This window comes from Anopheles merus, chromosome 2R (genome assembly GCF_017562075.2).
Source record: "Anopheles merus strain MAF chromosome 2R, AmerM5.1, whole genome shotgun sequence".
Classification (NCBI taxonomy): domain Eukaryota; kingdom Metazoa; phylum Arthropoda; class Insecta; order Diptera; family Culicidae; genus Anopheles; species Anopheles merus.
This window is the reverse complement of record NC_054082.1, coordinates 33169420-33195483: the sequence shown is the minus strand read 5'-3', so window position 1 is coordinate 33195483 and position 26064 is coordinate 33169420. Positions and strand designations below refer to the sequence as shown.

The 26064-nt window shown below is 48.5% G+C and overlaps 1 protein-coding gene across 31 annotated transcripts in view; it reads right to left on the bottom strand.

Moving 5' to 3' along the window:
* The window catches only part of LOC121603454 (tropomyosin-2), a 44856-nt gene that overhangs the window by 16670 nt on the left and 2122 nt on the right, over window positions 1-26064 (bottom strand). For 7 of the 31 annotated variants that reach the window (XM_041932176.1, XM_041932174.1, XM_041932164.1 and 4 more), the window contains exons 2-4: window positions 23401-23729; window positions 6386-6519; window positions 4677-4794 (exon numbers count right to left, since the gene is read on the bottom strand). In XM_041932176.1, coding sequence (XP_041788110.1) covers window positions 4677-4794; window positions 6386-6519; window positions 23401-23640 — 492 coding nt within the window. In that variant the 5' untranslated portion in view covers window positions 23641-23729. Of the gene's footprint in view, window positions 1-4676; window positions 4795-5867; window positions 5986-6385; window positions 6520-10674; window positions 11172-12623; window positions 12708-19664; window positions 21796-23400; window positions 23730-26064 lie in introns of those variants that run through there. The other 24 variants (XM_041932178.1, XM_041932175.1, XM_041932170.1 and 21 more) reach the window with 17 other exon arrangements.

Genomic DNA, 26064 nt, shown 5'->3' with positions numbered 1-26064 from the left:
GTGCATCAACCAGGCGGACTCGACCAACGGAACACCAATTATTCGATTCATATGCAAACTTATTAATCAATAATATTAATCCACTTAAACAGGCCGACCCAATCGCATTAAACTGGCCTGGCTAAGTTGTATTACGTAAAACTAAGCCCGTCGTGGCTTCAAGTCCCATATGGGCTGAAGCACCTCTAGCCAGGACTGACTGTCCTGCTGTGGCTAAACCAATTATGTCACTGCTAACAAATCCATTCGCAGCTAGGGCAGGTTTATAACGACTAAGGCGCTTGCACCAACTAAGAATGAAGTCACCATTATTCAATGTATAAAAACAAATCTAATCGAAAAGCAGCAAAAGCTGATGCAATAATTGAAAATCTAGCAAGATATGATTGCGTAAGTTGCCAATTCACAGTAAAACAATACTAAAGTTGTACGAAACGTCCATATGCCCGTTCAAATGGGTCATAACATAAAAACCATAAAGGCCATAAATAAATAACTGTCATCTCAATGAACAAAAATATTTGACCTTAGAGATCACAAGACACACAGACAAACTGGGTACTGCTCTAGCATTTTTTCTAACGAAAATGTGTAATTTACAAGGTTTTCCGAGTCAATTTCCGATGTCAACAACATGTTTCATTGCTTGCGAGATATGTTTTACAACAGATGTAAAATGTTGTATTTCCATCACAAACATTTTTCAGTTCTATCACATGATTTTCAACACATCACAAGCTGGACTGAGTTTGACAGTGCTTTTTTATGTGTTGAAAATCATGTGGAAGAATTGAAATTTCTTTGTGATGCAAATATACAGGGTTTTCCATTAAACATTCTTATTCACCGCGTGCAAAAAGATATTCCACATCACTCTGGTGTTTCATTTTCATCATAATTATTCTTAATTTCTTCAGCATGATTTTCAACACAGCATGAATATCAGATCGATGTGGAATAACATTTCGTACGCGATGATAAACAATTTTTAAATTCCAAAGTGACTTGGAAAATCCTGTAACACGTGGCAGCTGTTGAAAAACATCTTGCATGCAATGAAAAATGCTGTACATATTGCAGATTGGCTTGGGAAACCCTGTAATGCAGTATGTATCTTTGATTTACTCACAAAGAATTGCAAATAATTCAATATTATGACTCTATGGCAAGATGTACCATAAATGAAGCAAGATAGAAGTATTCTCAAAAAACTGGACTGATATTTGAAGAATGATGTCATGGATGAGCCAAATCGGATTGGATCACATTGAGCAAAGCTAACTAAGGAAAATAAATAGAAACACTGGGGAACTACTTGAAACAAAATACCCAAACTATTGAGACCAACAGTTTGAGTTCCTCAGAAACCCCCATTAAACTCAAATAGAATTTGCATAGATACGTTTTATCATTGTTTCATGATCACAATTCGAATTCGATAGAAATACCAACGCTAGCTTTCGGACGGAAGGATCATTGGAATATATTGCACATGGTATGAAGGTAACGGTTGCTTGGCTATACTCTACAGTTGTCAGAAATAACCATATATAATAAACACAGTATACACGAATGCTTTTATTATTGCTTTTCCATAAACAGACGGAATACACACACACACATGGGGATTGTACGCACGATTGCACAATACTTTCGATTTTGTATGCTACACACACGCAGTCGATAAACACAACGCATCGCTTCTTCGTCTCCGATATGATAGTTTTTAAAAATATTATATATTTCTTGAGTGTGTATGTATAATTGCGTTTATATATTTTCATATAGCGCGCGTCATCAATATTAATTAATAGTGTTTGTTCCTTTATTAAGCTGCACTTTGACTTTCGGGGCTTTGCCTTTTTTTATCGCCCTCTCTTATCCGCGATTCGATTCGCACGACACACGCGATTGGTTACTTTTAGTAATAATATAATGAGTGTTAATGTTCTCTAGCTATTTCTTTGCTGTTTTAACCAATAACATCAATTGCTTCCTATAAATAAAGGATTCGCGTGTGTCGCGATCGAGCGCGATTTTATTCCGACGACTTCCGATTCCGATCAATTGCATTCGAAACAGTTCCTTTTGCTAGACACATTTTAGACACACGATCGCAACTAAAAAGAGACTTTTCGTCGCTTGGTAATCATTTGCTGATGTTCAGTATTGCTTTCATGCCGTACAAATCTAATCATTTTCCTTTGTTGAAGTTAATAATATTGAGTTCTCATTATTTGTCGCATAATTGACGGACGGAACGCGATCGTTAAAAAAAAACAACAAACAAACAGGACTCGTAAACAAATTTTAACGCATGACAATATTTCTTCTTTATCTCGGTAAGCTGTTGTATGATATATCGTTGATCAAATCGAAAGGCACTACACCTACCCACACGTGTGTTAGATACGCTGCGAATATACTTTTTTTTTTATTATTACTGCATTTCTGTTATTGCGTTGCGTTCCTTGGAAAAGTGTTGAAGTCCAAAACAAAAACAAAAATAAGCTAGAACAACTTTATATGGGTGTGTATGGATGCTTCGATATAAATGTGCTGTGTCCTGTGCTACTGAAACTGAATGCATAATAACCTCAACTCACTAGGCAAAAGGCCGACGATTTCTGACCGACTTTTGCTGCACTGCTACGATTCTCCCGCTCTCGCGCTGCACGTGTGCGCTAGTCCTACCGAAAGCACCGCGATTTGTTTGAACAAGTTGGCATTTTTATCAAGCCACAACAATCATTCAGGAAGGCACACGTTTTCTTCTTTTCAAAGCTTCGTTTATATCGCATTGCCGCCGGCCCGCTGGCCCCCTGGTTCTACCCCTTCGTTCACGCACCGTGCCGGATGATGAGCAACAACATTTACTAAAAGGCTAGGCATTGCAATCGTGGTTTTGTTTACCGAGAGAGACTCCCTCCCCCCCGTTCTCTCTGGTGGTGGTGTGTACAGCACACTTTTTCACCCGTTGTAACAAGGTGTCAACCGGTGCGCGAGGGGTGAAAATTCACAACCATCTCCAACGCGGCACCGTCGGACACGCAACAACTCCTCCCCTCTTCTAGGCCACATTTTCTCCAACACCGAGTGAAATCATAACTACACTGCACACGGACATTAGGTTAGTTAGCATACAAAGGCAAGCGGGTCGACGACGACGAGAATCATCACCATCATTTTGAGTTTTAACGGGATTTTAGCTTTTTCTTGTTTTGCTGTTTTATGTTTTTTTTTATTCTTTTTTTTGGTCAAACGCAATGACCACCATCCCCATTGAAACATTCCGACACCTGGGACGCAACACAGCGGAGGGTCGTCGTGTCCAGCTACTAAAGTAAGCTACCTTTATCTACGGTACCACAATCACTTTCTTAGCGCTTCCATTATCATCGTGGAAAATGAACTTTATTTAAACGGAAAAAATAACTCACAATGCGAAAAATGGTTTCTCCCAAAAAGTGGCGACGAACCACCATCATTATTAGCCGGACAGTTCACATTGTTGCGAGAGCAAAAACCGCACCGCTTTACAAAAGAAACATAATAAATGGGCGACGGACTTGGTCGTTTAACTTCTACTCTCTTTTTTTCATATTCATCAATTTTGGCAAGATGTAGGCCGACGGAGAGCTTTGGAGACTCTGTCCTCGAAATTCGATACATAATTTGTTTGTTGGAAGACTCTTGATAAGATAAACAAATGATTAGGGTGGCAAGAACAGAGGTTCTGAGTAAATTTTAATTCTAGCTATTATTTTCGGGTGACCAGTTTAGGCGCTGCCGGACTTTAGTGTTGCATCGGTATTTATCAGAAATCTCTTGACATGTGTCATACATAGCAAAAAAGGAATACCTTTATTTAGCTCTCTTCACTTCTCTTCATGTTTTGTCTTTTTTTTTTTTTTTTTTTGTTTGTGATGTATTTAGAATGATTAAAAAAACACACTCTCGCACAACCTGTACGAGCCCTGGATACGTGATGATGATTCTCGACATTCGCTACCAGCACTCTCTAGCACCGAGGAGAACTGGTTCGCCGGAGACATGTGCAAGATGTTATGACTCATGGTCCGAGAAAAGTATAGTTTAATGTCAAAAGAAAACAAGATCTTATATATTTGTTGCTTGTTCTTGTCCTCTCTCCAGCGTAACCAGCTCCAACAAGTGTGGCTGCAGCAATGTGTTAGTAGTGTAGTAATACCCCCATGCTTCACTATCATGCCCTTATCTACTCTATCCTTCCTATCCACTTTTTTTATTTCCTTTCGCTGCCAGTTCTGAACCCTTTGACCATTCATTCTCCCTCCCTTTCCAATGCACAATGTTTGGTTCGGTATCGTTTTTCCTCACATTTTTGTGCCACTCTCAATCCACATACGATATACACCACATACTCGCACACATACACACACCACACACAGTCTATCGTGGAGAACGAAGTGTCCCTTCTAGTTGGATTCTTGTTCCATTTTCTCGAAGAAGCTCGTTCCACGGATGTTTTTGCCTCGCTCCTATCTTTCTTCCCCGCTGTAACAAGCATTTCACAAATCATTCCCCTCCCCCCTCCCCCACTTCCCCCAAACATGCACCAGCACACACACACACACATATCAACCAAAAAAAACCCCCTAGCCTAGTTTTAGTCAAGTGATGTCTAGTGTATGCACCTCATCGTATTTCTTATCGGCCTCCTCAGCCATGAAGCGGGCCTCCTTCAGCTGGTTCTCAAGGGCGTCCATGCGCTCCTCATCGGCCAGGGCACGGTTCTCAAGAACCTTGCGCGCACTGTAGGCGTTTTCGATACGAGTTTATGTGTGGATTTGTTTCGTTTTCGTCATGGTGCGCCCCATCCATACATGTGCCAAATTATTATCGTTTTTTTTATACATATCATTATATCACAGCAAAACGTATTAACAGTAAATTACAGATTTTCGGATGGTGCGGGAGCGTTCCGTTTTTTTTTTTACATTTTTATCATAATTTTTAAATATAATCGACGATCGTTGACGGGGCATTTTTTTGGAGGGGAGAGAGGGTGGCGGTCGTTGAGTTTTCGTTGGCGGCGGGGGCACGTTATTTTGTCGGAGAGGCGCACGAGTGAACGAGAGCAATATGCCAATGTTTTGTTATGTTTTTTTTTTTTTGTTTTAACGTTTAAAATTCAATTCAACAAACACAATTTGTTGCAAGAAATAAACGAAAGCAGAAGAAAGAAAGAAAGAAAAGAAAAGAACCATTATAAGTAAAGCGAGGATCACGTTTTCTTGCGGACACGGATCAACCGGCCAAGGGTTACCACAGAAGAGTAGGCGCGCGACAGTAAGACGCTGCGCGTGCGCAAATGAGACACGATTTTTCACCCCAAACATACGCAATTAAGGCGAGGATGACTACTGCTTTCGCTCGTCCTTTGTTCGGCTGCACCGAATGCAGCGTGGGAGGAAACTAAAGAAGGAGAAGGACAACGTCGAGGAATGGCCCTAACTAGTTGATGACCACAGTGACTAATACAAGGAATAATACAGATGCGAAACATGCGAATAGAACATTGGTTTAGAAAAATAACCCAGCAATAGACTTCAACGCGAAAGAAGAAACGAACAAAAACAAACAACCCAACGAGCGAACATCGTCCACCAAGGACGAGCAATATACCAATGAACTAAAAAGGATTACTACACAGCGTAATCCCTCCACATTCGTAAGTTCTGAAGAAACCTGAATTCATAAATGAAGGAAACTTGGGTAGGAGGAAAAAATGAGGAATGTTCGAATGGAATGCAGGAATGATAATGATATGATACCATCGAAGGATGTCTACGGAAGGATGGTGGGGTGAGTGCGATGTTGTGTACCTCTTCGTATTTTTTGTCTGCTTCCTCTGCTATTAGCTTGGCCTGGGCTAGCTGTGCCTCCAGTATGCCTACTCTATCGTCTTCCATGTTTGTACGATTTTCAAGCGCTTTCCGGATCCTGCAAAATGGGGGAGCGGGTAGGAAGTGATTGAAGGTGCAAATGAATGAGCAACGCTTGCGCTTGATCATGTCTCGAGAAACGATCTATGGGGAATATTCTGCATATGCCTTCCACATGGGTGGAAAGGACACAAAAGGAAAGTTTGGGTGATGGAAAAAAGAAGAAGGTCCTCAAACAGATGAGCCCCCCTCTCCCATGGAAATTCCCTTTTTTCCTTGTTTCGCGTTATCCTTCTCATTGCTTTTTTTTTGCGCGTCTCGCCATTTTGTCCCCCCCCCTTTGGTTTCGTTGGCCATTTTGGTTTCCCGCGTGTACCAGAGAGTGGCGCGCCTTTGCCCCTTCGCTGGATATCGCTCTCCACTCGTCGGCCGCCTCACACAGAACCCAACCCACTTACCGTTCGCTCTCGTCGGCAGCGGCCGAAGCCTCTGACAGCTTAGCGGTGGCGGACGCCAAACGTTCTTCCGAACGTTCGAGATCCTCCTCCAGCAGCTGAATGCGACGGTTCAGAGCGGCGACTTCCGATTCGGCCTGCAAGGAAAGGGAGAAGAAAGAAGAGCACTCATTAGTATTTATTTTAAGGGTTTTTTTTTGTTTCAAGAGAAGAAAACAATGCTTATTTAGCTATCCGCAATCTCAGTTATGAATGCCGTGAGTTTAGAACGTAATATTTTTTTCTTTAATAACCTCAAATTTGAATATTCCAGTGTGCCTTGCATGTATCCTGTGTTTAACCGGAACTTGGACACGCAACATTTCACAAAAACAAAAAAAAACGATACTGCTAGGTGAAAGTACACCGCTCTCCCCCCCCCCCCCCCCAAGTCACAAAGTTGGATACACCCCTCCCTCCCTCCCCACCACCCTGAAATGACCTTTCTTCCATGTGTGGCAAGGCCGTGGCTTATTTTTATTTACATCGTTTCTCCATTTCTGGCTCCACTTTGCAACCAAATAAGGCAATGCCGCGCGCGCGAGAGAATCAACCGAAGGAAGAAGCCATGACAACAGGAGGGGAAGGGGGGGGGGGGGTGAAGCGATGGGTTCCGTGTGGAGAGGGTACTTGTGGCCAGTACGATGTAGTCGATGAAAGGAGCATGATGTCATCGTCTTGCGTTCGGTTGGATAATAACAAAAAATAAATAAATCCTGAACATACTTTTTAGACAGCATCCGTTCGCCAGCAGCCTTAGTAAGCAACACGGCTGCGCTGGCTGCTCAGCACCTTTCAACAAGCAAATGTGTGAAAATTATTTTAATTCAGCGACACATTTCTGTTTTGGTGTCAGCCACCAGTATGAATAATAAGTTCGCCTCACAAACACTTTGAAAAAAAGCAGTTATCGAGATACCAAAGAGGCACACCGCATTACAAAGATAAGACACGTCTCGGGTGGAGTAATACTCGTGGCGGTAAGCATGCCATCGTTAGCTCATATGCCCTCCATGTGATAAAATTGCATGTCTCTGTGTTTGTGTGTGTGTGTGTGTCACACACCCAATCGAATGTACCAAAGAACGTGACATCAAATGAAGCTAGACACCGCGCTACATAATATAAAAACAAAAAACTGCACAGGTTTGTGCAAGCAAACCCCACAGATCCAGAGTGTGCTTCAATGATGACGCTCCCACCCACTCCACCATACAAAAGCGCGGCTAAATCAGCATAATAATCACCAAGGGCCCTCTCAATGGCAGATGAGTTAAGTTGGTTATAGAATTCGAAACAATTCCGAGCCAAGGCAGGTGTGCAAGAGGCAAATGAGATATCATCTACCACCTCTAATGGCCACTGTCTCTTGCTTCTCCTTCAACAACTCCCTGTGCCCCGCTCGTTGGATGCATAATTCAATAGGCCAGCGAAAACTGCGCGAATAGCAACTGGACTCCTAGCAAAGCTAGGGGAGGGGAGCAGATTTGTTTGTGCCTTTGTGCCCGTAACCCTGAAGAGAGCGACAAAGCCCAACCGAGAAGCACACGCTGACATCATCATCCATCGCTCGGAACCAGCATTAACTGTCCTCCCCATCGACGTATTTCTTCTCCCATTTGGTCTCTCTCGTGGCTGTGCTCCCCGGGACCGTTGGATAGTACACATGTGTGCGGCATCGATTGGCAAAACCACACAGTTATGCTCAAGGTCAGTAGTCGGTATAGGATTTCCTCCACGCGAGATTTCGACTCCACTGGTCTCCTTACGGAGCAACGAAAGGGGTTTGAAATAGAGGAAGAACGCTCGCAAAACACTTGTGACAAAAATGCCTCAACACAAACGCACCGAAACCGTGCTTTTAACTCAACTCCCGAGACTCTTCTTCTTATGCTTCCAACCCCTGTTGCAGTTCAAGCCCAAACGGCACGCACGCTGGTCAGAAAGTGTAGCGCAAAGCGCATTGTCACGCAAACAGGGCGTTGGTCGCGCAAACGTGTGTACCACCGCTAGCACTCTCCAGCCCACTCTACTGTGTGCCACTGTGGCACACCCTCCTCGCCCCATGCTGTGCACGTCATTGGTCATTTGCGGGCAGGGAAGAGAGCGGGATTGGTATGCAGCACCCGAATCCACGGTCATAAACGGGATGAGCCCCGTCTTGATGGGGCACGCTCAACAGTTCCGGTTGCATATTATGCTTTGCTCCTTTCTCGACATTTTCGCCATTTTTTATTGATTCGACTTCCTCTCGATGATCCCCCCTCCCCCTTCTTGAAGAGGCATGCAGCAAGCAGTTTGTGGCTTTTCTTTCCTGCTCCTCTTAACCCAGTCGCTCAGGGTCCAACAAACACACACACCCACACACACAGAGCCATCATCGTGTTTGTCTGTTTGCCGGTATCGCCAATTTACGCATACCAGTTCAGAAGATGGGGTGAGGCGATGGGCGTTTGTTGGTTAGACCCACCCTGCCGGTCTTCCATGCAGGTGAGAGAGCGCAACACCGGCCCGCAGTAGAAAGAAGCAGTTCCTCATGTCCCGCGTGTGTGTGTGTGTGTTGCAATAATACACAACGGGGTGAGCTCTTCACAGCAGTGGTGTTGGTGGTGGTGGTCGTACAGTAGTTGCCGGGAGGTTATGTATATGCTGCTACATACCCCGGTTGGACGGTTTTGTGACTCAAGGGATGCGTCATTCGCCGTTGCCACCCTCCTTCTTGAGGGGGTGCCACAACACGTACACATGTACTCACACACAGACGCAAACGTCTTTGCGATCGGTTGATTTATAAGGGTGGCAAATTCCACACCGGCAAAAATAAGGGGAAAAGAGATGATCTTGGGGATGGGGGGGGGGGCAATAAAGCGATCAACTCCATATTTAAGAGTCTGCTGGGGTAATGGTCGGTCCGAGAAAGTGCGGGATCAATTCTCGATTGCTGGGAGAGGGCGCGGTAGTGTGGTTCTGTGCTGACATTTCTCGTCCAGTTTTCTTCCGCGGAAAGAAAGAGAAAGCTCATTTCGGTGTGAGTATTTAGACAATAAACGATCATTTTAGGCAATGTTGTACTTCCGTTTTTTTTTCCAAATGGTTATGAAAGTAGACGTCATAACTATTGACGTAGCACTCATTTTCGCCCAGTTTTTCCTTTTCTTCTTTACTCTGGTGCTCACGTGGCAATGGGGTTCAGAATTGAGAACGATAAAGTGGCGCCAAAACTGCAGAAAAAAGTTAACCATTTCTCTTATCTCAATCGTTTAGAATCATAATGCATTTGATCGTCAATGTTTGAATAACAAAACGTACGATATCATGATGATCATGTTTGTTCGGGATGATGTAGATAGAATGCGCTGTTGCATATAATAGTTCGCTTCAACATTCCTAATACGCAATCGCGTATTAATTAACGGACCACAGCAGTTAGGGTGAAATGATCATAAAAAACATAGCACGGAGAACGTTGAAAGATATGCGAAGAGTGAGTAAAAGAGAAAGAGCGCTTCTGGCAAACCCATACCCTTCCCTCACGCACACAAACAAAGGCAAAGCATGATACGCATACTGACGCAAACATTCAATTATGCACTGTACCCCCCTCTGTCCTTCTCGCTTTGTGTGTCATTCTCTTTTGGTTTGATAAATTTGCTGCAAGAGTTTTGATAGCTGACTTACAGAAAACTAATGTTTTTAAATTGTTTTTTTTTGGGTTCCCTATTCTCCCCTTTCGAAAGGAATGTGAAACACAGCCCGACCAAACGCCAGAGCTCGCGGCCCTTTTTGGCGTGCTTCTGTGTGTATTAATGTCACCGGATGGTGTTGGCGGCGCAGCATTCGTTCGCTCGCTCTCGCACTGTTTCTGTCTCTCTTGCTGGTTGCTTCCAGTGTCTGTTGTTCGTTCTAGCTGGAGTCTCTGACCAGAGCAAGTAGTCCTCACTTTCCAATCAATTTACGACCGGCTTGTGACCGCACACGCACACAGAGGTGCTATGGTGCAAGGTGGTTGTTTCTATGTTGTTCTCTTATTAATAGAACAAACGATAGAATGAACCAACCTGCCTATCTTTTCTGTACGCTATGTGAGCCGCCACCTCACAACAACAAGTGCCCATTCTTGAGCCTTCTACCCGCCTCCTTTTTGCCCTTTCTCGGGGTGCAACACACAATCCTGTTTGCGCCCAGCGACAGCGGCAAAGTGTGCGCGCGTCTGTCCGTCCACACTACGCACACTTTACTGGGAGAAAACTTACTTCCTCGCGCCGCATCACTTCGTTCTGGAGCTTTTTGTGGAACTCCTCGCACTCATCCTTGTACTTCTCCATCTCCTCCTTCGTCTGGCGCATCTTCTTCTTCAGCACGTCGAGCAGATTGCCGGATTGCTGTTGCACGTTCGCCGCCATTGTTTCGTGCTGGTTGTTGGTGGTTATCTCTAGTATTTCGTTTTCCGAGGTGTCGTCGTTCACAATTGCAACACACACACGCACACGCTTTTTTACGCGCTTTTTTCTTCTCTCTTCTACTACTTCGCTTATCTTCCGGCGAGACGAGAGAAAAAGCGGGGGTGGGTGGGTGTGTGATAAGATGCAATCACCCTGCTGACACACACACACTACTCACACAAACACACACGTGCGCGCACTCACACACACACACACACTGCCGAAAGAATACACGAATGCGACGGAGAATACACCTGCCTGCGTCTCTGCTTTTACTGCCTTGGCCTTTGCTCTGCTTGCTACACACTCTGTGGATTTAAGGTCGTAACGACGACGGTTTGGATAAAATATTTTGCTTTCTTTGCTTGGCTTCGCACAACACCTCTCCTCTCGCTCGCTCTCTCACGCTGGGCGCGATAAAACAACGGGGGGATGGTGATGATGACGATGATTAGGGATAGAGTGCGGTACACACTTTTGTGCGCACACACACACACGCTTGGTCTCACTGAATCACATACGCGCGGGCACACACACACTCACACAGTCGTACTGTCGTGCGCACGGGCCAAATATTAGCAGATGATGGGGAAGAAAAAGCTTGCCTTCTAAAACCCGCAAGTGAAAGGGCAATAATCAGCGGAACTATTTGCCTGTGTGTGTTTAGTTACAATTTGCCAAATGCAAAATAAAAATATTTGCTATATTTGCGCACTGTAGAGGAGGGAAAAAAGACGAGTTTGAAGCTACCTATTGCACACACTTCGGAAACACACACACACACACACACACACTCCGAATACCACTCTGAAATGTGTATGTATGCGTGTTTTGAACGACACATCATGGAAAGAAGTTTACAGGGTTGGTTTCCGACACGATTGCAGACGTTTTCCATCTCACCAATCTATTCAGACCCCCTCCCCCCCCCCCCCCCTCCCCTTGTGAATTGCGACAAATTTTCCTTCTTATCTGTAATGGTTCCCTACAAAAATGTACCAAAATCTCAACAGTTTCAATGATGAATAAAAGAGTGCCCCCCGTAAGGTTCGATGTCAATTGTGTGTGTTGCTTATTCGCTCGCATGCTCCATCGCATACAATTCCCTAGTATTCCCGCAGAAGCGATACACGCACACAGGCACACGCGCGCGCACAGACTACTCCCGCCGCAGAACACACACATGTACGGGTTACCACACCAACACACACACACACACGCACATGACACGCTAAGAAAGATTTTTCATATCAATTTCCATTCTTTCCAATTGCCAAATGCCATCCGTTTTCCACACAGCGCAAAACATACACACACACACACATATTTTCTTTTTCTTCCTTTATCGAGCGACAGGATCAAGGAGCCGCCTGTCCCCTTCCCCTTGCTGTGTCACTTTATTTCAGACCAACTTGCACACCACCACTTTGCAGGGTTTCTACACACACACGCACACACACGCGCAACAAACGACCCGAGAGCCCAGAGGACAGAGACAGGCAGGAAGAAGATTGCTGTCAGCGAAAGCGAAAGAAGAACAGTCCCACGCACCCAACGCCAATTGGGGGACTTCGCGGGCGTGAACAATTTCAATCGATTTCAACAGTTTTCCGTCTTGATCACGCACTTTGGGCGCGCGGCGCTTGAGTGTTCCAGCAATAGGGGTGCGCAAGAACAAGCAAAAAAAACTAGCTGTGCCAGCAATCGTGCCGCGACACTAGCACGAGAGCAGCAGCAGCAGCACACCAAACGTTACTCACTTCGATCGAAACCACTACTGAACTGAGTGGACTATGGGCTCTCGCACACCGCTGGAGCAGCCGCTGGAAAGGCTGCAAAGTAACGGCTGCACCAATACACAAAAACGCGAATCCCCTCTCCCTGTCAGTGTGCAATGCGTGCGCTGGAACGAGCACGAAGCATATACGCTTCCAGTCAACGGGTCTCGCCCTCTCTCTCTCTCCCTCTCGGTCGCTCGGGTCTTTGCCGTTTGACGCGCTTACACCGACCGGGACCGGAAGAAGTACGCGGGGATGCATGTAGCCCCGCCGGATGCAGGGCGTTTTGACCCCAATGAGTACCCCAAGATGGAGCAAGGCAAACGGATGCCACTTTTATGGCAAACTCCCCCCACACCTGCCCTCTCTCTCTCTCTCTGGTGGACGGTTGACCCAGGTGTCCTTAAAAGGACAATATGCCGTCGCCACCACCGCCGCCGCCACCACCGCCGCCGCCACTGGCCACACCGTGTGGCGCCCCTCTCCCCCAAAAGGCGTACCATCACCAGGCGATGCCTTGACCTACAGGGCCTGTGTGCTGCTTTGCCGCGATTTGGGTACAGATTTTGGGCGACATGTCTTCAGACAGAATAAAACAGAGAGAGACAGAGAGATCGATAGAGTAAGTGAGACAAGCGAGGAATGTGTATCTGTGTGTGTATGTTGTGTGAGTGTGACATCACAGTTTGCTTTCATTACGCTTGAACTGGAAATGTCAAAACACACACACACATGCACTTTCGCTCTCCCTCACTTTGTTTGTTGGTTGCGTATTTGCGTCTCTTCCAGTGGAATTTCGCCGAGGCTGTGCCTCTTTCTCTTTCTGAGTGGTCAAACGGTCGGAGGAGATCTGCAGCCGCTCGAGCCCACAAAACGATCCTGGAAGCGTTGTTGTGTGCGTTCGAGAGCGACGGTCGAAAGATGATTATGAACAAACAAAAAAAAACGCCCGTTGAGATCAATAGGAAACAATGGTGATAACAAAGCAATTACAAGGTAATCGAATAGAACCTATTGCAACTGTGAGTTCATTCGAAGGCATTCAACAGGTTCAACCCTTATTAAAATCAGACGGTGGGTATAGTGTGCTTTCCAAGCCTCATTTAATAGAAAAATCGAACTTTGAACGCTCTTTCATGGCACACAACAGCAAAAATCGGTTCTGCTGCTTTTAATTGTTACGATATGAATTTTGGGTGTAACGGACAGTACATACACATGCACCAGATCCTGCCTCGTGAAATCAAACAACCATGAACTCACACAGCCAATTCCGGTCACACAGAACGAACTACACACACATAAAACAGCGCGCGATGGTGCACTGGACCGGAACACGCACCGCTCGAAAAAGACGAAAAAAACCCCACTGCCATTGTTGGGAAGGGGGAGGGAGGGTTATTCTGCTTTTGTAGCGCCCTTCCCATCCGACCTTCGCTTGGAGCAGCCTGCGCGCAGATGACCCGTTGCAAATCGCCCAACGCAATGCAATGCATGTCATGCCTCCTCCTTTTATGCTACCCTCCGTGAAGCATAATGCGTGATCGCCACTGCGGGGCAGTGGCAGTATCGATCAATTCCGTTACCCAAACGGGAGGGGAACCGGGACTGTCCGTGCTTGCCCAACCCAAGAGCAGCAACGAGTAGAATAGAACGGAAGCGGAACCACCCCGTTTTTTTATTTATTTCGGTGGCGGACAGGTGCTGCCCTTACACACATTCCAGTGGGTCATTGTGTTGTTGCCAAAAGAATGCGGGGGGAGGGTGCGCGCACAGAAGGTCTCGAGTGTGGCGTGGTCCCAAAAAGACTCGACCCGACTCGCGCGCTTCCGAATTGCATTGTTGCGCAAACCCTTCGCGCAATGTGTGAAAGGGTTGGTGTGCGCATGATGCTTCTGTGTTTGGTAGTTTTATTCTAGTAATCTAGTGGAACGATTTTACGCTCCGCGATTAGCACAGAAATCGGAGTCATCGGAGAGGTGGACTCGGAGAAATACCACAACTTTGCATTGCTATTAGGGGGAGAGGGAAAAACCACTAACAGCACCCTTCCCAGCATGTGATTTGCGTGTGTCATTGAGAGATGCTTCGATCTATCACTTTTCGCTTTCCTCAATTCACAGATCGACTTACACACCTCGACGGGTGACCTCGACGACAGAGAGCTCGATGAGTTGGAGAGCACGTCGCCTCACACAGTAGGAACACACGGTACCAGGCGGTCACGTTTCGATACTTCAATTCAAACTCATATATGTGGAGCAGCCACCTTCCCCGTTCGTTTGCCTCCTCCCAGTGACACATTCCTGGAGCAGGGACGGCCACAAAAACATACACACACAAAGTCGATCACAATCGATCGGTGGGGTAGGGAAGGGGAGGCTATGGGGAAGATTCGTATATCGAACCGATCCAATTACCGATTCACCGTGCGTTTCTCCCGTGGTTGCGCACTGCGCGAAACGGCGGGATCGATCATTGACGCAAACCGACACCTCGTCGTGCGCCTCACCGCTGCGCACTGGCATCCCTGATCATCAGCAGCAGCACCGTGTCGCCAAATGCCATGAATAGGCACACGCACTGATTGGAACAGGCAAAAGGCTTTTGATATAAGAACCATCGCCGTTGATTGCTTCTTCATCATCGGCTGGTTAGTTCCTACCCCGGAAGCTTTGCTTCCGCGACGCGTTGGAGATGACAACGGTACCTCCGGTTTAGATATCGGCAGCGATCGCAAAGGGAAACAGCAAGTCGGCGCACCAGTTGTGATGGTTCAGCGCAGACTGCATTAATCCAACACCGCACGCCAAGGCCGATACATAAAAAACCGCCATGGAGCGCAAATGAACTGGCCTACGAAACGGCTCCGGCGACCTACTACTACCGTCAGAGTCATCCGGCAGAGGGGTGCGACAAAAGCAAGGATTAGGAAATCGTATCGAAAGCTGTTTTGATCTCCATTGGCCGGCTTGTGCCGTTGCATTGTCAACGCACGGAAATGAGGCGCGTTAGTGAGAAGATTTCACCTGTTTTAAGGACCTCACGAAACCAGATGTTCAATTGCGTGCCAAGCAGCCAGACCTCCAACAAAACATCCTCGCCAATGTAAAGGATGGCTTGCTCTGTCTCTCTGGCTTGGGGGAGGGAACGGTTGGGTAATGCCGCATAGCCCCAGAAGGGCAAACGAGCCCAGAACCAACCGGGACGGAACGGGTTCTGCCTTGAAAGCGGGGTCGTCCACACGGAGGGTCGTACAGGGAGGTACCACCACCGGGCAAACACACCATACAACACACGTCGTCCCAAGTTCCCAGGCATGCCACACACCGCTTACAACCGCGCACATGCGCACGCTTCTCGGAGGGCCAATGGTGAATGGTGCCGGCGCGACACAGCATTGCACACAGCCACACAAACACACATACACACACTACTACAGGCTGGTTGGGCCGTAAAGGAAAACGTAAAGATCAGTTCCTTAAATGGACAAAATCGCTCGCGGACTACAACCCCGCGGACGCTGAGGCAGCATGTCAGCAGCAGCAGCAGCAGTCGAACGTGTACCACACTACCACGGTCAGCTCCAAACGATGACTATGTTTGTCTTACCCTCCCCTCTTACCTCCACTCCTTCGCAGCATTGATCCGCGAGCGTGGAGGGTATATCATAAAATCCAATGCCATCGTGCGCTCGACTTTCCGAAAACAAAGTATAATGAAAAGCTGTCGCGGCAAAGGCGCCAGCAGCGGACACGTAATCGATCCTTTTGGCCCTGTGCGCCGCCACCCCATCGTCGCCTTTTTCTTCTTCTTCTTCTTCTTCTTATTTCTTGCAGCCTGCGGACTGTGTCGTTCGCCGTTCGCATGATTTGCCTGTCCACGTCCACGTGTATGTGTATGTGTGTGCAGCAGCAATTACTTATTTTTCATTCAATCGCGGTAGCGGCAGCACGAGGAAGAGGCAAGCAATTCGGCACACGCAAATGTAGGACACGATGTCTGCACCATCAACAAGGCAAGCTTCAAGGGTTTACCGAGAGAAAAAAAAACACAACAACAACAACAACCGAAACGTCAAACGGCACCAGCTTCGTCGACCGACCGCACGATGGCGCCACACGTGAGCGCACGGTGGAGCGTAATTTTTAAACGCACCGGCGCGCGATCGTTCGTGCGCCGTTGTTGAATTTAACCGCGGCGACGACGGAGGAAAAACAGCGTGTTGTGGTCCGTTTTGTGTGGTAGCATGGAACAAGCATAGAACATTAGCATCGCTCCAAAACCAACCCAGTGTTTGTTTGCTGAAACGTATGTGTGTTATCGATTTTCTAATGTGAATTTACTCCCCCCCCCCACCATCAAAAAAAGAGGGCAAGCCAACCGACACCGAACCACCGGTGGGGTGGGGTGGGGGTGGGGGCAGATCGAAATCAGTGAAATGATTCAGAATTTTGCTACCAATAAACTAACAGTTTGTTGGTCTTTTCGTTCGCCCCCACCGCCCTCAAAAGCGTTGCGCATCGCTGGCAAGGGGCGTTCTCTTGTGCTCCCACCGTTAGACTCGCACACGCACTGACAATAGCAACAACAACAACAACAACAACAAAACACTAAGCTGACCACTGACCGTCGTGGTACAATACCGCCAAGAGTCGAAGCAAAAAGGCGACGGGCGCAACCTTAATGAAATGTATAAATATTTACACGGTCTCGTTACTTTCGCGGAGCAATAAACCAGTGTGCGCAAGCATAGATCTTCAGCGCCCCCTGCGGGCGTCCAAAGCTTCCGAAAATCTATTACGCTAAACGCAAGTGCGCAAGATGGTAGGGCAAGGTTGGTGGAAAATAAAATCACTCAAAAAAAACTGTTGCTTCTTTCTCGCTGGGAGTTGAGATTATTGTGCCAGCTGATTTCGGCCACTATCTCGCGATGGCAACTCTATCGAACAGATTTAATGGCTGTGTGAAACCCTACACTGATAAACCTTTAGTCGATCTCGGCGTAACAGTATCGATCGATGGAAATTTGTTAGGCTTTGGCCGAATTTCCGCGCTCGATAATTTATCATAATTTGGATAATCTACATCGGTAGACAGCCCAAGCTATTTTTACAGCGCTGGCAGGAAAGGAAAATGCGTAGGAAAGACGCATAGCTGCAGGCAGGGTTTGCCACACCGGAGCACCGAAATGGAGCGCATTTTGGAATGCATTTATACTGATGAGATAAGAAAAAAATACGAATAAAATAGACAAACGAAGTACTCTTTTTAGCAGAGTGTTCCAAGAATGATGACACACAGTCGCGTCTAGAGCGCTGATAACACCCACCCCTTTATCTGTGGGGCCCTTTATCAATGAAAAATGCTGTCGGTTGTTACCACGAATCAACCAATCGTGTGGAGCAAAATTTCATCTTTTATGGCAAATGGTTTATCGCAAATGGATGAGAAGAAATGCAACCAAAAAACCCCTGCAATCGTAGCTTCAAATCTCAGTCCAGTTTTATCAAACAATCAGTAAAACTCAAACTCCCTGATTCGTGTTGCATTGCTCGATTGCCCTTCCTTCCGTGCCGCAACAGCAACAACACTGTTAGTATAATAAACAAAAGGAAGTAGTAACATTCGCTACAATCATGAGGATGGGTTAATGTAGATATAGATGCCCCACCCCTTCCATCGCTTCCTAAAGCCAAATTATTCCCGCAATCCACCTTCTTTTTGGCCGGGGTGGCCACATTGGTGGGTGAAATCAAACTCCAACCAACAAAAAAAAAAACGTGGCGAAAAGCGAGCTACGAGAACAACGAAGGAAGGAAAAAAAACGGCTACGAAAATTGCCCCCTTACACCGAGGTTAGCAGTCGGCACCACCACGCATCGCCCACCTGTGCCGCCGTGCGTTGCGTCTTGTGACCGTGCCGGTGAGAAAGCGTGAGAAGGAAAGAGAAACAAGCAGACAAAGAGGAGGCAAGAGGCCAAAAACGTACGTGTGGCACGTAGCGCGGCGCGTAATCGCAATGGAAAACGCGGATTGCACCTCTCGGTCGGGGAACCGTTGGAGCTCCTCAAGGGGGTGGGGTGGTTACACTTTTACGATCCCCAAAGGCAGCAGTATACACACACACACACCGACGGCCCAAAACGTTTCTTTGTCGCTTAGGCGCTGAAAAATCGATCCTCACCAGACCAGCACCAACCCCTTCACTTGCGTATGGTGGCGCACCAGGGCAAAGGGAGGGTGCAGCTAAGACCGTTCACGTTTGCTGCGCATCCGCGCAAACGATGTGTCTCGATCGAGGGTGGGTAAAAATGGTTTTGCGCCACGGTTTTTCTTTCGCGACGCGTCTGTCAGAATTCAGCTTAGCAGGGCAGGCAGCCGCAAGGCCATAGTCGCAAATGATGATATCATCGCCGTGCGCCATACCCGTACGCAATGAACAATTTAGCTCGTGCGCGCACACACATCGTTCTAATCTCGGTGTACACACGGGAGTGTCCATAGACAGTGTGCGGTCTTTGCAGCACAGCATGATGCGTCATGAAGAAAAAGGTTTGATGGAAAATTTCATCCAACGCAATTGGTAGAAAGCGCAAGCGCTAAACCAAACGAAAACGGCCCACACGATTCTGCCCCCCCCGTGATGGGGGGGTCATGGAAAATTCAGCATTTTCGAAAAACCGGCCGCTCCCTTGTGCTCGTGCGGGAGTGCTAAAAATAGCTGCCTAGAAACCTGCGCACACATCGTACAGAAGAATCTTGGGCTGCCTGCCTGCCTGCCTGCCTGCCTGCCTGCCTGCCTGCTCGGAACACTCACCACCCGGGGAATGGCCATACTGCGGCGCTCTGACATCTTACATCGCTCCGTGCGCAACCTCGCACGCGCTTGTTTTCGTCAGGGAGACAGAAACCTTACGGGCTAAAATATACCAAAAAAAACACCGGGTGCCGGACCCGGGCTGTTTTGGGGCAGGCGAGGTTGTGTTTTAAACGTAGACAAATACAGGAAAGCATATTTACCCGCTTTAGCTGCGTTTTCATGATGTTGTGCAGCTCGTTCCGTATGATGTTAAACTTCATCATCGTGTCGGAGCTAAAGATGGACCGCCCGAACGCCAGCCCCGGATAGTCGGCGCAGCGCTTCTGCCTTCGGTGTTCCCGCTCCGCGATGACCTCGGTCCGCTCGCTCGTACACCGCAGTTTCGCCCATTCCGCCACGTCCGGATCGTTCTCGTCGTTCGGCTGCTGCTCCTTGTAGTCACCCGCCAACCCGCCACCGTACTCGGCCGCCCCCAGCAGCCCCCCGATCACCGCATCCAGGTCGCCGCACGACGCGCCATCCCCCGATGCTCTTTGCTCCAACGCTGCCGCCGCCGCCGCCGCTGCCGCTGCCGATGATTTCGATTTTTTCCGCTTCCCTCCGTCCGTTCCGGTGCCGCCGCTGCTGCTGCTGGTCTTCGATGAGGATTTCTTGCCGGTGGACGATGACTTCTTCTTGCCGCTGGCCGGTGGTGCTCCACCGGCATCGTCCGACTGTGGGCTGCGCTTGCTGCGCTTCAGCTTCTTGCTGATCTGCTGCACCAGCTCCTTCCCGCTGGTAATCTGATCCAGCTTCAGCTCTATGCTCTCCTCGTCGTCCGGCTCGGTCGTCCGGGACGGTGGCCCTGCTGGCTGCGCGGGCCGCCCGTCCGCATCGCCGGCCGCCTCGTCAAAGAGTATCACATGTTTTGGACTAACGCTGCTACGGTTGCTGCTGCTGCTGATGCTGCGATTGTTGTTCAGTCGGTCCTGTTCCGGTTCCGGGGTGTTTTCCTTGCTCGGTTCACCGCTCCACCGTGCCGCCCCGAGGGCTGTGATGCTGCTGTTCTCGATGTTACTATTTACAATGTCAGCTGTTGCTATTGCTGCTGCTGCTGCTGCTGCTGCTGCTGCTGTTGTTGTTGGTGTTGTTGCTATTGCTTCTGTTCCAATATCGTACTCATCCAACAGCTCTGCATCGTTATCATCGGACCGAGTGGCAAACGACGTTGTCTTCTCGGTGGCCAGAGGGTTGTTGTTGTTGCTGCCATCATTGGCCGTCACTGCTCTGTCACCACCACCACCACCACCCGAAATCGACACGTTCAGGGACGATGCGGAAGATGAGAGTGACGACGAGGACAGCGAGTTGCTGCCACCGTCGAAGGCACCGCGCAGGGCCGCTATCACGTCCTCGGCCGGAACGGTCGACTGTCGCGTACCGCTGAAGCGGGGATGATGCTGGTGGCCCCGCTTGCGTCCACCCGCGCCATGGCCCGGGCCGGAGTTATTTTCGCACATAATACTTGCACCAACAACACTACCACCACCGTCGCCGTCGCCAGCTGCACCATTCACGACGTCTTGTTTATTTGCTGCCACAAATATGTCCACCGGCCGACCAGCGCGATCCCATAGTGCTGCGTCAAACGTGCTGTCAACGAGTTTCAAAATGGAAGTTCGAAAGCCGTTGGGTGGCCGTTTTTTCGCGTTCGAAAGCGCATCCACCAGCTCATCGTCTCGGGTGCGGCTTTCAAGACGCAGCCGCGCCTCGGCATGCTTCGGCAATCTTCGTACAATTTCACCGCTTCTTCGCCGTCGCCGTGCTCCTGCCCGCCCACCGCCGGCGGTACCGTGTGTTCGGCGCGACTGCCGGTCCTTCTTCCGTTTGCCATTGCCGCCACCGCCGCCGGTGCGCCACTGTTTCGGGCGGCTGCAACAGTCCTGTGTCCGTTTCCGATTACCGTACGAGATTACTCCGGCCATACTGGTGCGATGCCGGTGGGTGTGCGAACCATAAATCCAGGGACCGGCCGGTACCAAACACACGCACACACGCCCAACGACAGGGTGGTCTTTCTCCGGTCGACCGGGGCGTGCGTTTTCTGCTGCCGACGTGTATGCGGTGCGCGGTACAACTATCTTGTGAATGGATCCCAATGCGCTTTCTTTCGCCTAACCCCACGCTGCTGCCCCAAAACCGCCCCGAGCGGATAGTAGTCATCGCTGTGACCCATTCTTAGTCTTCTTGGTAGTAAGCTTCTTCCTGCTACCGCACGACCGGCAACACACGGCAACACATTCCACAATCTTCTCTCCCCCGCCCACCCCCGGGAGAGTGAAAGAGTGAGTTGAAGACAACAACAAAAAAGTACCAATTCATTCAAATATTTGCACCGGATCCGAGGATGTGACTCGCCGGTCGGAATGCGTTTGGCCCGCAAACGTTGCTGCTTCTCGTCTGTTCGCCGGCGGTGGCACCGGCAACGGGACCACGATTGATAAAATTAGAGAATGATCGGCATCTGTGACGATAATGTCCACCGGTCGCCGGTCCTAAGCACGGGCGGGGCCAGTCTTTTCCACCCAAACCGTTCTGGGTGGCAACCGCGTGGCAACCAGCGCGACGAGATGCGCGCTCCTGGCGATGCCGCGCGCATGAGCGAACTGCGCGCACGGCGACCTGGTCTGCGCACGTGCAAATGCGCGCCGCACATCGCTTCCTCCCCCTGCTGCTCTGCCGCATTATTGTGCGGCAAACAGCGGCTGTTACGAATTCATCTTCCCCAATCCCCCACGAGTTTGCGGGGATACGCATTCCGAGGGTTCGTTTTCTTTCTTCAATCTGACCCTCCGCCCCACGTTACAGTAAAAATAGACCAGTTCGCCAGCGCCATATTTCCCGGTCAATTTGGGCTTCCGGCGCGCTACACACGATGAGCTCACACGATTGTGCAAAATTTCAACCCTCGGTGGTCATGAAATTAAACACTATTTTTTCATCTCCTGTCCCTGTCCGATGGCCATACGTGATTTATGAACGAAAAAAGGACTGAGGCGCTTTCGATTAATTATGGTCCCGAGAGCCGAGAGTCAGAACGTTACGCAACCGGTTAATCGGTTCGTATCAGTGTCACCGCGGGTGCAGTGTGTTGCATGAAAAATGCATCGAGAAAGATTATTTTTAGAGCCGTCAAGCTTCCCAGACTTCCAACGACTCAGCGTAAGCACACGAATTGATGGCAACAGACACGAAAGACGATTAAAATGCGTTACGTGTATTTCAAAATTAATCATCACCATCTTGTACAGCGAACTTTATTATCTACTTCATTACCATGTGTGTACGAGTGTGTGTTTTTATCTTCATTTTTGCTCTATTCTATTGCTATTAGTTCCCCTGACATTCGCACACTTACACGCTATTGAGTTTCATAAATTCCGTTCCCTTGTTTTTCGTGGTGATTTTACTTAAGTTTTTCCTTGAACAGAAACGAGGCAAAAAAAATACTCTCCCTAAATGAGATCATCATGGGGAAAAACGCAATACGCTAGACACAAACTGTGCTGCGTAAAAAAGCCAAAAATAGCTCTACACTACGCGCGTACATTGCTCGCGCGCTTGGAATGCGCTGCGCGCTGTGCAACACACCGCTGCTTCTAATCACAAGGGAGGACGGGTGGGTGTGATTGTTTTTCAGATGTTTTCTGTGTCTGGGGCGCAAAGAAAGGGCATTACATTACGCTGCTACTTTGGCACAGTTTGAATTTAGTAGATTTAGGTCAACCCAAAAACATCGGTTTGCAATGGACATCCTGAGTGACCCAGAAATGGTGATTAGCGTGAAGGACAATGAGTGCCCTTTCTTCCTGTAAACTGAGATGGCGGATTGATTGTTTTCTATCGCATTTTTTTTAAAGATAAAATTGAAAAATAAAAATGCCACGCGGTACTTACGTTCTGCAGAGCCTTCTCCTTCTCCTCCAGCTTGGTGTTGACCTGCATCAGCGTCTCCTGGGTCACATCGAGATCGTTCTCGATCGCCTGGATCTTCTTCTGGAGCTGGCGGGCCTCCTCCTCGGCCTTCTCGGCGCGCAGGTTGGCATCGCGGGCCTGCTGCTCGCAGAGAAGGGCCCGATCCAGGGCATTGTCCTTCTCCAGCTTCATCGCCTGCATCTTCTTCTTGATCGCATCCATTTTGGGTTTTGTTTTTGCACGGTCACTTCACAAGCACTACGAAAAGAACACTACACACACACACAGATACCGAATCGCACACGCGTAGCCTGCAATGGAGAAAAAGGGGGGAGTTAGAAAGTTAGTACAACTCGACATCATTGCAACTACACATACAGCCAATTTTCACGCAGCCCTAAAAATTCGACCCTCAAAGGGCTGCGTTTTTGGGCCTAACTTCCGACGGAACCGGTGCATCATCGTAACAGATGGTGTATCGACACTGGGAGCCTTTTTTTTTCTTATGTCCCCTTTACAGCCCCAAACCCGCCATTGACATTGTGTAAATAAGTTCATACGCGTCCAATAAGCGCTCCGTACCAGCAGCCCGAGAGCAAAATCATCGCGATCGCGGGAGCCCAAACCGCAGCCGCCACACGCAAATGCCGCGCTTTGGGGTTGAGGAGGGATTGGGATTATGGGGTAAGTATATGTGGCCGCACTGTGGTCGCAAAACGGTGCACCATAGTGGTGGTACAACTTGACACCATACACACGCGTGGCCTTCCGTTTGCCTTTTACGGAAGAAAATCAGACAAACGTGAATTTCAATTTAATCGCGTTATTATATTGAAAGCGCGAATGTGGTCAGTCATCAGGTGTACGTATCTGTGTTCGTGTGTGTGTGTGTGTGAGTATGGCAAGTTTTGAGGGATCCCCTCCGCCGGTTCACGTAACGTTTAAAGGCCCTCCCCTAGTCGATGGATTACTCAGACGGTTCAAAGAGCAACACATATTGCCAACAAACGGGGGAGAGCTTCTGGGTAGCTTTTGGTGTTGGCACTGGACGGCTCATAAAGTGTCGCAAACGAAACGACCGACCTAATTGGACGTTTGCCAACACGGTGATATTTCTATTTTAACTCCGGTTAATATGCGACGGTGGTCAGCGGACATTAACTAGCGGCAGGTTGGTGCCGATATTGTCCACTTTCTAGCTAGGTGCTGGATGATAGATCAAAGTAAGCGATACATATTATGTATGTTTTTCGAAGAACTGGTATCGACTAGTTAACGCCATTCCGTCCTGCGTTGAGACCAGCAGTGTGCTTACTTATAGGGAATAGGACCACATTCCCTACTCGTTTGGAATGTCTGCTGAAAAACAGCTGCCACCAGCTGGATATACAATTTATTGTCTTGTACCATGTTCCGAAGCATCAATCTACACCACACACGACCTCCAATCGGGTCTATCGGCTTGATGTACACAACCATTTGAACTCCATCATCCATCGAATCCAGGGTCGAGCCGATGCTTATCTTACCACTTCGAACAGGTTTGACAATGCATTTGAACCTCCTTGGTCGTGGTAGTGGAGCTTAATTTTATTGCCCTCAGAAATGGAGAAAAGATCCTCCACTACAAATCAACGCGTGAGTGTGCTCTATGAGTAAGATGTCGACCCGCCCGGCAGGGTGTGCAAAAAAACCTGTCCCTACCTGTTGAGTCGATGCACGGCAACAGAAGAATGGTTGCAAGATAACACCCAGGAGACCTTGTGTACCGTGTGTGTGTCTGTTTGGGAAGGTCCCCATGATCACCTTAGGTCCCGCTTCTAGGTGAATGTCAACGACATCGGATCGTAAACCACAGCCGGCGTAATTGCGGCGTAAGATTTCACCCCACGTGGAGCTGCTGGGAGGGTGAAATTTGAACTTCTTGACACACATCCTCTACTCTTCTGCGTGTGTTTTGTGGATGACGCTCTGGAGAAGCTCGTTTCAGTCGCAAAGAAAGTGAAAGCAGTCGGGGAATGTAATGCTGGCGAAAAAAATAAAAATGTCTCCATTTGCAACTCCACAGTCCACAGTGACCTACACTCTGTACTACAGCGCAAAGAGAAGAACCTGTTTCCCTGATCTCTTCCCTCTCCACTTCTCTCTTGGTAGAGGAGAGGAGGGGTGGGGGGGAGGGGGACAGGTACAAAAATGTTGGCCCAAATCCCCAACAACCACCACACCAGCGGTGCAAAAAGGTTCGCCAAGGCCGTCCGGTGGTTCCCTTTGGGTATCCGGTTCGGCGGGATGTTAATTATTTAATCGTCTGTCGTTTCGAAGACGATAAGTGCATGTGCATGTTCCCACACACACACATATATATATGTGTGCCGTATGTACAGTTGACGGCGCTCGTTGCAAGACGTTGAATCATCCGTCACGGCCAGAGGAGTGATAAGAATGCTTCGCTGTAGTGCGGCCCTGTTTGCGGTGGAATTTCAGCAACCCCGAGCTCGGGACGGCTTCAGCAGAACGGCACGCACACAGACACACACACACCTGTCGCCGGTTTTGCTTGGAAGAGGGTTTACGCAAGTAATGGGAAGAGCCGAGCAGGAATTGTCCAGACGCCCTTCAACCAACCCTTGTGCATGATTGCAGCGA